Consider the following 12,790-nt stretch of genomic DNA (forward strand, 5'->3'; position numbering starts at 1 on the left):
CCGCCGCCGCCGCCGCTGCTGCTTGCTGTTGGAACTGGAATCCATGCAAAGTAAAAAGAAAAAGGCTTCAACATTAATATGCCAATCAGTTGAGCTTACCCGCCCAATAGCAGCGGTCAAAATTGAATTTGGTCCCTAACAAATAAGCCAGCTGAGGCCCAAGGATACAACCAGACAGGCCTTGTCGGAACACCCCCGCTTTACCTAATCTGTACCGCAAACTGCAAATCGATAGGTTTGTTGGTCGCTTGTGTGTGTGTTCAACCACAGCCAACCCGACCTGTGTTGCCAACCTCAAAGCGCAAAGTCCATACTGGAGTCCCTTGCCGCGTCTCATTACGCAACCAAACCCGCGATCCTGATTGCGATTTATCCTTTGAAAATCTACGCGCGCTTCGACCAAGACTATCACTGCGCCAATTAAGACGAAAAAAAAAAAAAAAAAAACAGCATCACAGCGGTCCGCATTCAAGCGACATCGACAACTCGAATCTAAACCCACTGGCGAGCGAGCATCCAAAGTGGTTGGTCAAAAAGGCAGACAGGAACAAACAACACGTAAAAACCACGCGGGACGATAAATTTTGCTGTTTGCAAAGCCTCAAAGGCTTGCTGCACGCTTTGGAACCCTGACTGCATGTCATAGAATCCCTCGGATGGTTGCCCTTCGGGGGAATTGTGCGGAGGACAGATGGCTGGGCCATCGCCTATGTTAGGCACTTCTGCTTCTGCCACCCCCACCAATAACCCGAAATCCTTCGTCTCTCAGGCTTCACAGGCAAACATCAACCCATCCCGGCCGAGTCTCGAGCGCGATGCCCTCCAACCGCCCCAAGCCGCCCCTAACGGCGGTGGCGCCAGCTACCGAAGCAACCTCGCTCCGTCAGCCCTTGGCAGCTTTGCCCCGCGCGGCTCCTCATTGAATCCTCCACAGGCCCCGGGAAGCTTCAGCTCGGAGCTGCGCAGTCAAGCTGGCATCTCGCGCATAGCCTCCAGAGTCGATGCATACGGCATCGCAGACTCCACCAGACTCGATAGGCTGGATGAAGATGGAGACGCCTGGAACGAGAAGACCCTGGCGGCGCTGAAAGAGGCGCTGAAGAGGGAGGTCAAGATCAAGGAGGGCAGCGAGAACATGCTGGAGGCTCTGAACAGCAAGAAGGCAAAACAAGCACGAGACCAGCGCCTGAGGGTGGAGGCTGAGCTCAAGGCGTCCAACCAAAGAATTAGGGACCTTCACGAAAGGATTGCCGAGGCGGAGCAGATGCGTACTGGACCACTGACCCCCAGCAGACAACGGCCTGACGTCTTTTTCCAGAGCAGCTCCGGCATGCGCTCACCACGGAGCCCGTCGAGAAGCGGAGCTGGATCGGACTTTGACGAACCTACAGAGTCGCCCACATTTGTACTGGCCGAGATTCTACAGTCCCTCGAGGTCGACGGCATGAATCCAGCCTATTATGTAGCTCGCGCAAACAACCTCGTGGATCTCTTCAAGAGGCATCCTGCTCTCAAATATGATCTGGTGTGGTCGGTGTTTGGAGTCAGGATGCAGGCCATGCTTCTCAGCGACAGCAGGGAAGTAGTGGCCGCTGGCTATAGAATGATGAGATATGCGATATCGGATGTATCCTCACTCAAGAAGATACGCACACTCAATACGGATTATATCGTTGTACAGTGAGTTGAACATTGCTGACTGTCAGATTTGGAACACGTTACTGACTTGGCTCGGTTTTGCTCTTGCTATTAGCTCCCTTGTCAAAGATCGCAAAGCAGACCTGGAGCGCGAACAGGCCCTCAAATTCGTCCGCGCATTCTTGGATGTTAAGAATGGTGTGTGCGAGATCTCGAGGGCCATTGTCCGGACAATTGTCTCGGTTGCAGATCAGCCCGAGGATAAGCTTCGTTCAATATGCATCGAAACCTTGGCAGAGATTCTAGTCAAGGACCCCCGGCTTCTGATCAGTTGTGGAGGCATATCATCTCTCTCCGAGGCCATGAGCGACGGTTCCTACAAGGCACCGGAAAGCTTGGCCAACGTGCTGCTCTACTTGCTAGATTCGCCACAGAAACGCAAATATCTAAGGCCGGGCTACTCTCTCGAGATTCTCTTCACCGTCTTTACCGACCAGTACGTGTCGAACGAGAAGATCTTGAGACAGAACTCGAAAGCTATTGCTACTGCAATCAAGAGCTGGTCTGGGCTGCTGGCCCTGTCAATGTACGACTTTCGCGCCGTCAAGTCTTTGATCGGGAGCCTACTCTTGCCCTGTGAGCCAATACGCGAGTCGGTCGTCGAACTCCTCTACTCACTTCTGCGCATCAAGTCACCGGCGTGGGCAAGCTCCTTTCTGGCCGGTCGACGGCTGACTACTTATGGGAGAGTGGCCAACTTGAACTCGGCTCCTGCCAAGGGGACAGCTGCTGGTTATGTTGAAGATGATTCTGGCGAGCAGAACTTTGTTGAGCACTATACTGCATTGCTGCTAGCAGTATTTGTCAAAAACGGGCTCTTGACGGCATTGTTACGCCTCATCAAGGATGCTGAGAATGCGACGCTCAAGCGGAAAGCCACACTACTGATAGGAGAAGTCCTGAGGTTGTCGAGCCGCCTGCTCCCACCTGAATGGAGCAGCGAGCTGCAATTGCTTCCAGAGCTTTTCGCAGCAGCGACGCGATTCGGGGAGGAAGACCGTTTTATCGCCACGGGAATCGTGTACCAGATCAGCAGCATAAGTAAAACACTCCATCGATCATCTCCCACGACCTGGTCGTCCTCTGTGCCAACCAACATGGACATGGCTTTGGCTGCTGAGGAGCAGCCAAGAGGCGGTGCGGCCACCAATCTTGATGACGCATCCTTTCGACAACTCCTGATTGAGTCGGCGGTACTCAGCCACAGCAACTACAACAAGTGGAGATGGGATATTGTTTTGAAGATCATAGAAGGTCCTCTGACAAGTGGAAAGCGGCTTGAAGAAGCCCTCAAAGCCTCCAAGTTCGTCAAGCGCGTGGTCAACTTTTACCGCCCGTTCAAGTACAAGTTCTCGGACGTTCCTAATACAAGGAACACACAAAGATACATCAGGACCGGCTGCGCTTTGATGCACACACTCCTGCAAACTCCCGAGGGCGTCCGGTACCTGATGGACAGTAAACTCCTGAGGCAAATCGCCGAGTGCTTGGCGCAATGCGACCCTGCCAGCGGCATATCTGCTCAGTTTATTGTCTTCTCCAAGGACAGCTTATCAAATACCCTCCGTGGGGGGTACATCACGATGCTTGGTGTCCTGAGTGGCGATCCCAAGGGGCTTCAGATGTTAGATCGGTGGCGTATTTTTAACATGATGTACCACATCATTTCTCTGAACCAAAGGCCAGACCTCATCAAGCTACTCTTGTCAAATCTAGACTACAGTCTTCAGGGACATCCGCGAGTGATGCTTTCCAAGGCGTTGACTGCCGGAAGCAAGGACACGAGGATCCACGCCACAAATATTCTCAGGCAGTACACGGCGCCACCCAAGTCCTCGGCAATCTACTCACAGCAGCTCTCGCAGCCCATGCAGGATTCCAAGTGGGCCATCCAACTGTTGGTAACGCAGCTGTACGACCCCGACGTCGAAGTATGCTCGACCGCTGTAAAGATCTTGGAGAAGGCATGTAACACAAAGGAACACCTGGAGTACCTGGTTGAGTGTCGGCCGGCACTTGACCATCTCGGAGAAATCGGAGCCCCCCTGTTGCTACGCTTTTTGTCGAGCTCTATTGGCTATCACTATCTCGACGGCCTCGACTACATCAGCAATGAGATGGACGACTGGTTCCTCGGCCGCAACGACTCATACGTAGCTCTCATCGAGGCGAGTCTCGGCCGTGCCTTTCTGGAGAACGCAGACGACCAGACAGGGCGGATGAGTGTTCTGGGCGAGCCTGATGCCTACTCGGACGCTCACATTCCACCGCACTTTTATCGCGAACTGACCCGAACTCGAGAAGGGTGCAAGCTTCTGGCGGACAAGGGTCACTTCAACGAGTTCGTCTCAACGATCCACGACTACGGGATGCTGTCGGACGATGCGGAGCTCATGGTCAAGGTTAAGGGCTGTTTGTGGGCCGTCGGCAATGTCGGCTCTATGGAGTTGGGTGCTCCTTTCCTCGAAAGCTGCGATGTTGTCCAAGACATAGTGAGAATTGCCCAAGAGCACGAGGTCATGAGCCTGAGGGGAACAGCATTTTTTGTCCTGGGGCTAATCTCGAGGTCGATTCACGGTCTTGAGATACTTTCGGAGCAGGGCTGGGTGTCCAACACAAACGCGATGGGTGCATCATTGGGATTCTGCCTCCCGAGGGACCTGACCAAGTTCTTCTCCGTAAAGCCATGGCAGCACGAGAAACCTACTTCAATCGTACTCCTCAGCACCCAAAAGACTTTGGTAGCAGAACCCCCAGTGATTGCAACGCGGCCTCGCTCCGAGTCGTTGATGAGCGTGATCGGTAGTGAGGCGGAGCAGGAAGCCAGAGTGGAACTTGACCCAGACCCGACGAACCAACGCATTCTGGAGTTGGTCATGGAGCTCGGTAACGTGGTTCTCTGGAAAAAGTCGATGCAATCTCTGCACCAGCTCAGGTACCAGAAGAAAGCACCGGGTTTCCGACAACCGCGGCTGTTTCTCAAGGTCATGTCGTTGCTTGAAAACCATCACTACAAACTGCAGGCCCGCGCCGTGGTTGACCTGTTCGACAAGGACGTTCTGAGGAAAGTCGTGTTTGAGGAGGACGATGCAGATGAGGACAAGGGCGGTGATGATACGATCGAGGATGACGAAGATGAAGAAGAGGACGACGAGGACGATGACGATAGTGTCGAGGAAAGCTCGGGCGATGAACAAAGAACAGAGAGACAAAGGAGCGTTAGTGACCCTTCTGTACCGGCCGGGCAGTGAAGGGCTGTGGTTGACGCTGTCTGATTATTATCATTATTATTATTATTATTATTACTATCTCATTATCTCGGGACTCCTTTTACTTTCGTTGTTTGCTGGTCGCTACCTATATATCGGAAGGGTTGGTTTATGCTCTACTCTTGGAAACTTGGAAAACTATTGGCATTTACAGGCATTAGGACCCGGGTGTTACCGGTGGCAGACTATTTGATTGTGTTTTATATTTGATATTTGGGTGCTTTTTTCTCTAATGTTATCTTCTCTGGGAAGAGGATGATTGCTGTTATTTTGCTACTTGTTTCCTACCATACATATACCTCCTATGGGGGGTTTTTTTTTTCTATTTTTTTTTCTTTTTTTTTTTTTCTTCTTATTTCTATCTTTTGGGTCTTGGGTCGATGGTAGTTGGATGGGATACGTAAAAAAGAGGTGATTATGGGGGGCTGATGTGGTCCTGCATAGCTTTTTTTTTTTTTTTTTTTTTTTTTTTTTTTTTTTTTTTACTCCTCGTCATTACAAGCGGGCGTGTTGATAGGGGACAGGCGCAATACGAATGTGTCTTGAGTGGCTGCTACAATGTACGATTTGATAAGAAGCTATCTTTGATTCTACAGCGAAATTGCCATAACACCTTCTGGTAAATAGCCTAGAGGATTTGGGTGGTGTTTCGTCACACAGGAACTTGCCCAGAGTCAAATACCCAGAGTGCTGGGCTCAACCCCACCGAGAAAAATATCCCGATTTAACCCGCTCCTATGACGGCTTGATAACTCTATATGCGATGTGGTTAAATTCCCTCAGTCACAGTAATAACAACAACAACAAACAACCGCAGCACCACTTATTATTCTCTTAGGGGTTGAAGATGGCGCAAAAAAGAGTATTGGTCGTTGCAGGATCGGATAGTTCTGGTGGAGCGTTCGTGATTCCCAGTCTTGTTATATTATTCCCCTCTCTTCCCCACGGCATAGTGTTATGTCCCGGTTCAGCCACAGGGGGAAGGAGATAGCGCATCGATCAACAAACTAACAACTTTACCTCGTCTCGGTAGGGGCCTCGAGGCGGACCAGAAGACATTGGCTGCACATGGATGTTATGCAATGACAGCGACGTGGGTTGATCTTCTTATACTTGTCTTGGGCCCCATTTTCATGATGGGACAAACGTAGCGGCTGAGCTTCAATGACTAAACTCTCACTTGCTGGTGCTTGCAGGGCTGCACTTACAGCGCAGAACACCCAGGGTGTATTTGACGTCCATCATGTGCCGTCCAAGTTTGTGCGCAAGCAGATAGACCTTTGCTTCGACGATGTTGGTGTCGATGTGGTCAAGACGGGTAAGTTTTTCTTTCTTTTTTTTTTTTTTTTTTTTTTCCCCTCTGCAGGATCATCTGGGCAATAGTCGATACCAGATCCAGAAAGGATCTGGTCGTAATTACTCATTTGTTACCACTATACAGGAATGCTCGCCGTTGCGGAGACGATAAAAGAGCTCGCTGAGGCGCTGACAAGCCGAAACTTTGACGGGAAGCTCGTCGTTGATCCCGTGGGTATCCTATTCCCTTTCACATTGTTTTCGACATAACATGCAAAACCCAAGTTAGTCAGTCTGCTGATGAACATACAAAACAGGTCATGGTTGCAACAACAGGCGCGAAGCTGCTCCCCGTGGAGGCCGTTACCGAGCTTGTAAAACACCTGATACCGCTGACCACCGTGCTCACCCCGAACATCCCAGAGGCACGCCTGCTTTTGACCACGGCAGGGTTCGACCAGCCGGTCATCAAGAGCGTGACGGACCTTGAAACCATTGGCCGCAAACTACTCACCCTGGGACCCCAGTGGATCTTGGTCAAGGGAGGCCACTCGCCCCTGCGCCAGGACTACAGTGTCGCCGAGAAGCCCGAAGAGCGCCAGGTCATGGTGGACGTGCTCATGGGTCCCGATAGCCAGGTCTTCAGGATCGAGTCTGGATTCCAGGATTCCAAGAACACGCATGGAACCGGGTGCACACTGGCGTGTAAGTCTCCTGCTATTCAGTAAGGCCTGAGGGGGGTTGTATGGGATTCAGCTAATGCGACTGATATGTAAGCTGCCATTGCGGCAAACCTATCCACCGGCATGGATGTACCCGGGGCAGTCAAAGCGGCTTGCAGATATGTCCAAGCTGCTCTCAAGGCAGCTCCTGGGTTGGGACAGGGTAACGGACCGCTGGGGCACTTTCATTCACTGTCTATACGTCCGTTTGCGCCGTGAGTTTTTTTTTCTTTTTTTTTTTTTTCTCACCCTGCTTGTCATTGAGACTTTTGGGTACCATTGAGCTAATGCTGTTTCGTAATGCGAAACAAATAGGGGCAACTTTATCGAATACGTCTTGGACCGACCTGATGTTGCGCCAATTTGGGAGCGGTACACCAAGCATCCGTTCGTTATGGGCCTTGGTGATGGGACCTTGCCGCTGTCCTCCTTCAAGTCCTATCTCGTTCAGGACTATCTCTACTTGATACAGTTTGCAAGGGCAAACGCTCTTGCCTCGTACAAGTCCAAGAACCTGGCAGACATATCTGCTGTAAGTGCTTTTTTTTGTTTCTCTCTTGTAAAGAGAGAACTCCTTTACAAAATGATGGCCCTGACTCTGACAATCGTCACCGCTGGCAGGCTGCAGCCATAGTGTTGCACATCGATAGAGAGACACAGCTGCATTTGGATTACTGCAAGGGGTTCGGGCTCACAAAGGAGGAGATGGAACAAACCGAAGAGCATGTTGGTGAGTGAAGCCTGTGCTGATCAACCGAGAAACAGATGGGGCTTTAGACTGACCTGCTTCATCCATTAGCTTGCACGGCGTATAGCAGGTAAGTTGCCTCATAATGCAAAAGTCGATGCTCTGGGTCGTTGAACTAACGATGAGTTACTAGATATGTTTTGGATGTCGGACAGTCATCAGACTATGTGGCACTGCAAATGGCTCTTGCGCCTTGCCTATTGGGATATGGTGTCATCGCAAAACATCTCCATGCCGACCCGAAATCCAAGAAGGATGGAAGCCCGTACTGGACCTGGATCCAGAACTATGTGGCCGACGACTATGTGCAGGCCGTCAAGACAGGCTCCGGTAAGTTGCAGATGTCAGGTTTTTTTTTTTTTTTTGCGGTATTAATGGTAGGCCAAATATAAAGTGATAATGACACAATGGCTTGTGCGAGTCTACAAGAATTGTTGGAACGCCATGCGATGCTCCAGTCGCCGTCCAGAATCAATGAGCTTGTGGAAGTGTTTAAGCATGCCACCAAGGTTAGTGATCGCTATTTCTCCGAACTCTAAATTCTTATTGCATAATCCTCGCGGCGCTGGCTGACTTGGTGCACAGATGGAGATTGCATTCTGGGAGATGTTTCCCGTCGCTTAAACACGAATCTTAGCTGGTTGCGAAAGCATGTTTTCTTTGGAATATAGAACCAATTTGTCATTAAATGCCAAGAAAGCTACGGGCAGGGTACCACCTCTGAGCCTCTCAAAGGGTTCAACGTTCAATCCCCCCCACAAAATCACGCCTTTGAACGCGTTTTGCGCTGAGGCGACAAAGGCAGGAGAACCCCACAGAAGTGGGCGACCGTGACTGGCCAGTTCGAGTGGATTGTGGACCTGATAGCGATAGGAACCCGACAATCGCCTTCCCAAACGAAAAAAAAAAAGTTTTCCTGACGTTTGCCTACCTCTTGTTCCTCCCCTCCATCACACTCTTGTCAATTTCTTTCCCTCAACCGATACCATCATAGACGCATCCTGCCTAAAACGCCTGGTAATTGGGAATTGACGACGCTTTTTGCAAATTTCAGTTATTCGTCTCGAACTATCAGTCGGACGAGCCTAATACACTCCTTTTAATTTTTTTTTTCCTTCTCATTTCGCTTAGCACTTTTTGTCCCGATCACAACAAACAACTATCGACCGACGCGTTTCCGCTTGACTTGTCTGTTAAGCGCCATCAATATCCAGTCCGTGTCATCACAGTTCTAGTCGAGATGTCTTACGGTGGCGGTGGCTACGGCGGCCGGAACGGTGGTGGTTACGGTGGTGGCCGCGATGGTGGTTACTCGAACGGACACGGCTCATATGGGTATGTGATATTTTTTTTTTTTTTTTTTTTTTTTGCCCAAAACGCCATCTATTAGAGCTGGTTTCAGCTATCGCTCTATCGCGAATATTTCGCGACCGCTGAAATGCAGCCCTTCGTAATGGGCGATAAGTATGGATGAATGCAGCTGGCTAACTTGCGGCTCTCTGTTACAGCGGTGGCTCCAACGGCTACGGCGGCGGCGGTGGTGGTGGCTATGGAGGAGGTGGTTACGGCGGCGGCGGCGGCTTCGGAGGAGGTGGTGACCGCATGTCTAACCTAGGCTCAGGTCTGCAGAAGCAGGACTGGGGTAAGTTCTATGATTGCAATGGCGCTTTTCCTTGGATTGGTTTGCTGGATGATGGTGCTGACGTTTGCGAATCATAGATATCAGCGCCCTCCCCAAGTTCGAGAAGCACTTCTACAAGGAGCACCCCGATGTCACCAACAGGTCGCAGGCGGAGGTTGACAAGTTTCGTCGCGAGCACTCGATGGCCGTGCAGGGTAGTGATGTGCCCAAGCCTGTCGAGACGTTCGACGAGGCCGGCTTCCCGCGCTACGTGATGGACGAGGTCAAGGCACAGGGCTTCCCTGCACCGACTGCCATTCAGTCTCAGGGCTGGCCCATGGCTTTGAGTGGTCGTGATGTCGTTGGTATCGCTGAGACGGGATCGGGCAAGACTCTTACGTACTGTCTTCCCGCTATCGTGCACATCAACGCTCAGCCGCTCCTTGCACCCGGTGACGGACCGATCGTCCTGATTCTTGCCCCAACTCGAGAGCTCGCCGTTCAGATCCAGGCTGAAATCAGCAAGTTCGGAAAGTCGTCGCGCATTAGAAACACGTGCGTCTACGGTGGTGTGCCCAAGGGTCCCCAAATCCGTGACTTGTCTCGTGGCGTCGAGGTCTGCATCGCAACCCCCGGTCGTCTCATTGACATGCTCGAGTCCGGCAAGACCAACCTTCGCCGTGTCACATACCTCGTCCTCGACGAGGCTGATCGCATGCTTGACATGGGTTTCGAGCCCCAGATCCGCAAGATCATTGGCCAGATCCGACCTGATCGTCAGACTCTGATGTGGTCGGCTACTTGGCCCAAGGAGGTGCGCAACATGGCAGCCGACTTCCTGCAAGACTTTATCCAGGTCAACATTGGTTCTCTGGATCTTTCGGCAAACCACCGCATCACCCAGATTGTGGAGGTTGTTTCCGAGTCGGAGAAGCGTGATCGCATGATCAGGCACATGGAGAAGATTATGGATGGAAAGGACAGCAAGAACAAGATCCTCATCTTTGTTGGCACAAAGCGTGTTGCAGACGAAATCACTAGGTTTTTGCGACAGGATGGTTGGCCCGCGCTTTGTAAGCTCCCCTCCGATGCACCTGTGGTCTAACCGCGGATGCCCTCCCTCACCACGCATCAATGACACATGGCTAACATTCTGTTCAATTCCCAGCAATCCATGGCGACAAGCAGCAGAACGAGCGTGACTGGGTCCTCGACCAGTTCAAGACGGGCAAGAGCCCCATCATGGTCGCCACCGACGTTGCGTCGCGTGGTATTGGTATGTATCTCAATCCTAACACCTCATCCTCTCCCCGCAGGGCCAACTCCCTGCATCACGACTTTACTCGTCAAGGCGACGATATCCAGCATATTTCTGCTGTGCTTTACTCTTTATGTCTAGGGGCTCTCTCGATTGCGCGAATTTGTCTGAACTCTCGCGTCTCTCTGGTCTCAGAGAGCGGAGTCTTGGGTCCGTGGCGAGGCAGAAGCTGTCAAAATCAAGTGCCTGCTTCGCTCGTAGTTCTGTTCTTGTGCCCCTTGGTAATGCATGGCACGAGTGTAGAACTGGCATTTCTTGATACCATAGATCAAGCTGTCTCCAAGATTTTCCCAAGCCTGAGGACTCACAGAGAACCGTGGACACAATGCCCGGCAATCACTTCCGCAACGGATAGCCCACCTGCCAGGAGACAAAGTACCAATGGATGCCAGCAGAGAACATACTTATTGCCACATATGTTCCCTCACGGCTCATGCTGGAGCGTTGCTACACACATTCTTTTCTATCTGCTAACCTGTTTTTGCTACTTACAAAGACGTGCGCAACATTACTCATGTGCTCAACTATGACTACCCTAACAATTCGGAGGACTACATCCACCGTATTGGTCGTACAGGCCGTGCTGGTGCGAAGGGAACTGCAATTACCTTCTTCACCACTGAGAGTAAGTCTTACTCCTCCTTTTCCTCACCAGCTCCGGCATGTTGCTTCCACTGTTTGACCCACGTTACTGACATGGCCCTTCCACCACAGACTCTAAGCAGGCTCGTGATCTTCTAGGAGTCCTTCAAGAGGCCAAACAAGAGATCGATCCTCGCCTTGCAGAGATGGCCAGGTACGGCGGCGGCGGTGGCGGCGGTAGGTACGGCGGATACCGCGGCCGCGGCGGTCGCCACCATGGCGGTGGTAAGTTACATTCCATACCCCAAGCGAAAGGGTGAGCAGTCAAACATGATCACCCGCTGACTTTTCTTGTGTCTTTAGGTGGCCGTGGTGCCAACGACCTGCCCATGGGAGGTAACCGACGCTGGTAGGGACAGTTTGATTCTTGATACCCGAGCGGAGATCCTTGGATCCGTCTCACGGTGACTTACCTTTATCGCAAATACCTGCATGAATGTTTCCTATTTTTTTTCTTCTTTTTTTTCGCGGCGTTGTTGTAGAAAAGGGTTATGGGCTGTTTTAGACGTTTTCCCCATCATTGCACGCACGGCACAAAAATTTTCCTTGGGACTCATACATGTAGTTCACTTGGAGACGGTCTTCCTTATGTTTTTATTCTTCTTTTTTCTTTTTTGACCCTCCGCGCGACGGCTCCTCAGATCAACCGGCCGTTGAATGGCTATGGTGCGGGGGAAGATGGCAAGTTTGCACCAAGGCCTTGCGAGGCCATGGTTTGCTGGTATTGGGATGATTAATTTAGAGTGACAGGTACTGGCATGGACTAAACAAGCCTCATACAATGCAAACAAAAGATAGTTCTTTAGTCGGCGTGAAAGTCGGTGTGGTTGTAGCTTGCTGCCATCAGGAATACGTACGATTGTTAGTGACGCAAAAGCAGCAGCTCCTCAGGGACCAGTCTGAGCTGGCGGTCATCTATCTACCCGAGATTCTCCAGGACTCGATTTTTCGACAGCGGACCGTCGATGGTTCGCTCGCGCTGGTCGGGTTGTTAGCGCGTCGACGACGAATAAGGGGACGTCAATAGTTCGAGCAGGTGATGTCCTAGGTCGAGGCGAGCCAAGATGGTATTCCCACAACCCGAAGGAGTGCAGACAGACAGCCAGACAGGACCAAGGACAAGCAGACAGACAGACAGAAAGACAGCAAGCTATGATGAAAGGCACTAGGGGATCTCATCCTAGTCTCGCAACTCGGTGAGAGAAGGAGGTGACGGATCCTGCATTCCAAAACCCTGAGCGCAGCGCGCGTCGCGCACAGATGATGTGTGCAATCACAATGGCGGTGGGAGGGCCGAGGAGAACGTGTCATATTTCGCCGCCACCCACCCTCTCTTTTTGATAGGGGAGCACGCACCCCCCATTTGCGCCACCTTCAGCCTTTGAGCAATGATTCGGGCGAGCCTTCCGGCTTGTAGGGGCTATTTTTTTTTTCTTTTTCTTTTTTTTTTTTTTTCTCTGTGTTCTTTCATTTTTT

At 51.4% G+C, this 12,790-nt stretch overlaps 2 protein-coding genes across 2 annotated transcripts; both read left to right on the forward strand.

Moving 5' to 3' along the window:
• Window positions 1–691: 691 nt before the first annotated feature.
• PpBr36_03666 (uncharacterized protein) lies at window positions 692–4,949 on the forward strand (the record flags this gene model as incomplete). The annotated part of the gene is made up of 2 exons (XM_029890836.1): window positions 692–1,680; window positions 1,754–4,949. The coding sequence occupies 2 exons, from the start codon at window positions 692–694 to the stop codon at window positions 4,947–4,949; spliced, it is 4,185 nt and encodes a 1,394-aa protein (XP_029754276.1).
• Window positions 4,950–5,814: 865 nt separating this feature from the next.
• On the forward strand, window positions 5,815–11,667 carry PpBr36_03667 (uncharacterized protein; the record flags this gene model as incomplete). The annotated part of the gene is made up of 18 exons (XM_029890837.1): window positions 5,815–5,867; window positions 6,001–6,060; window positions 6,164–6,285; window positions 6,409–6,494; window positions 6,581–6,968; window positions 7,041–7,200; window positions 7,301–7,517; window positions 7,607–7,715; window positions 7,785–7,803; window positions 7,867–8,063; window positions 8,163–8,242; window positions 8,932–9,068; window positions 9,242–9,375; window positions 9,453–10,427; window positions 10,523–10,630; window positions 11,169–11,297; window positions 11,387–11,539; window positions 11,618–11,667. The coding sequence occupies 18 exons, from the start codon at window positions 5,815–5,817 to the stop codon at window positions 11,665–11,667; spliced, it is 3,177 nt and encodes a 1,058-aa protein (XP_029754275.1).
• Window positions 11,668–12,790: the final 1,123 nt, after the last annotated feature.

Source organism: Pyricularia pennisetigena, chromosome 3, assembly GCF_004337985.1.
Source record: "Pyricularia pennisetigena strain Br36 chromosome 3, whole genome shotgun sequence".
NCBI lineage: Eukaryota > Fungi > Ascomycota > Sordariomycetes > Magnaporthales > Pyriculariaceae > Pyricularia > Pyricularia pennisetigena.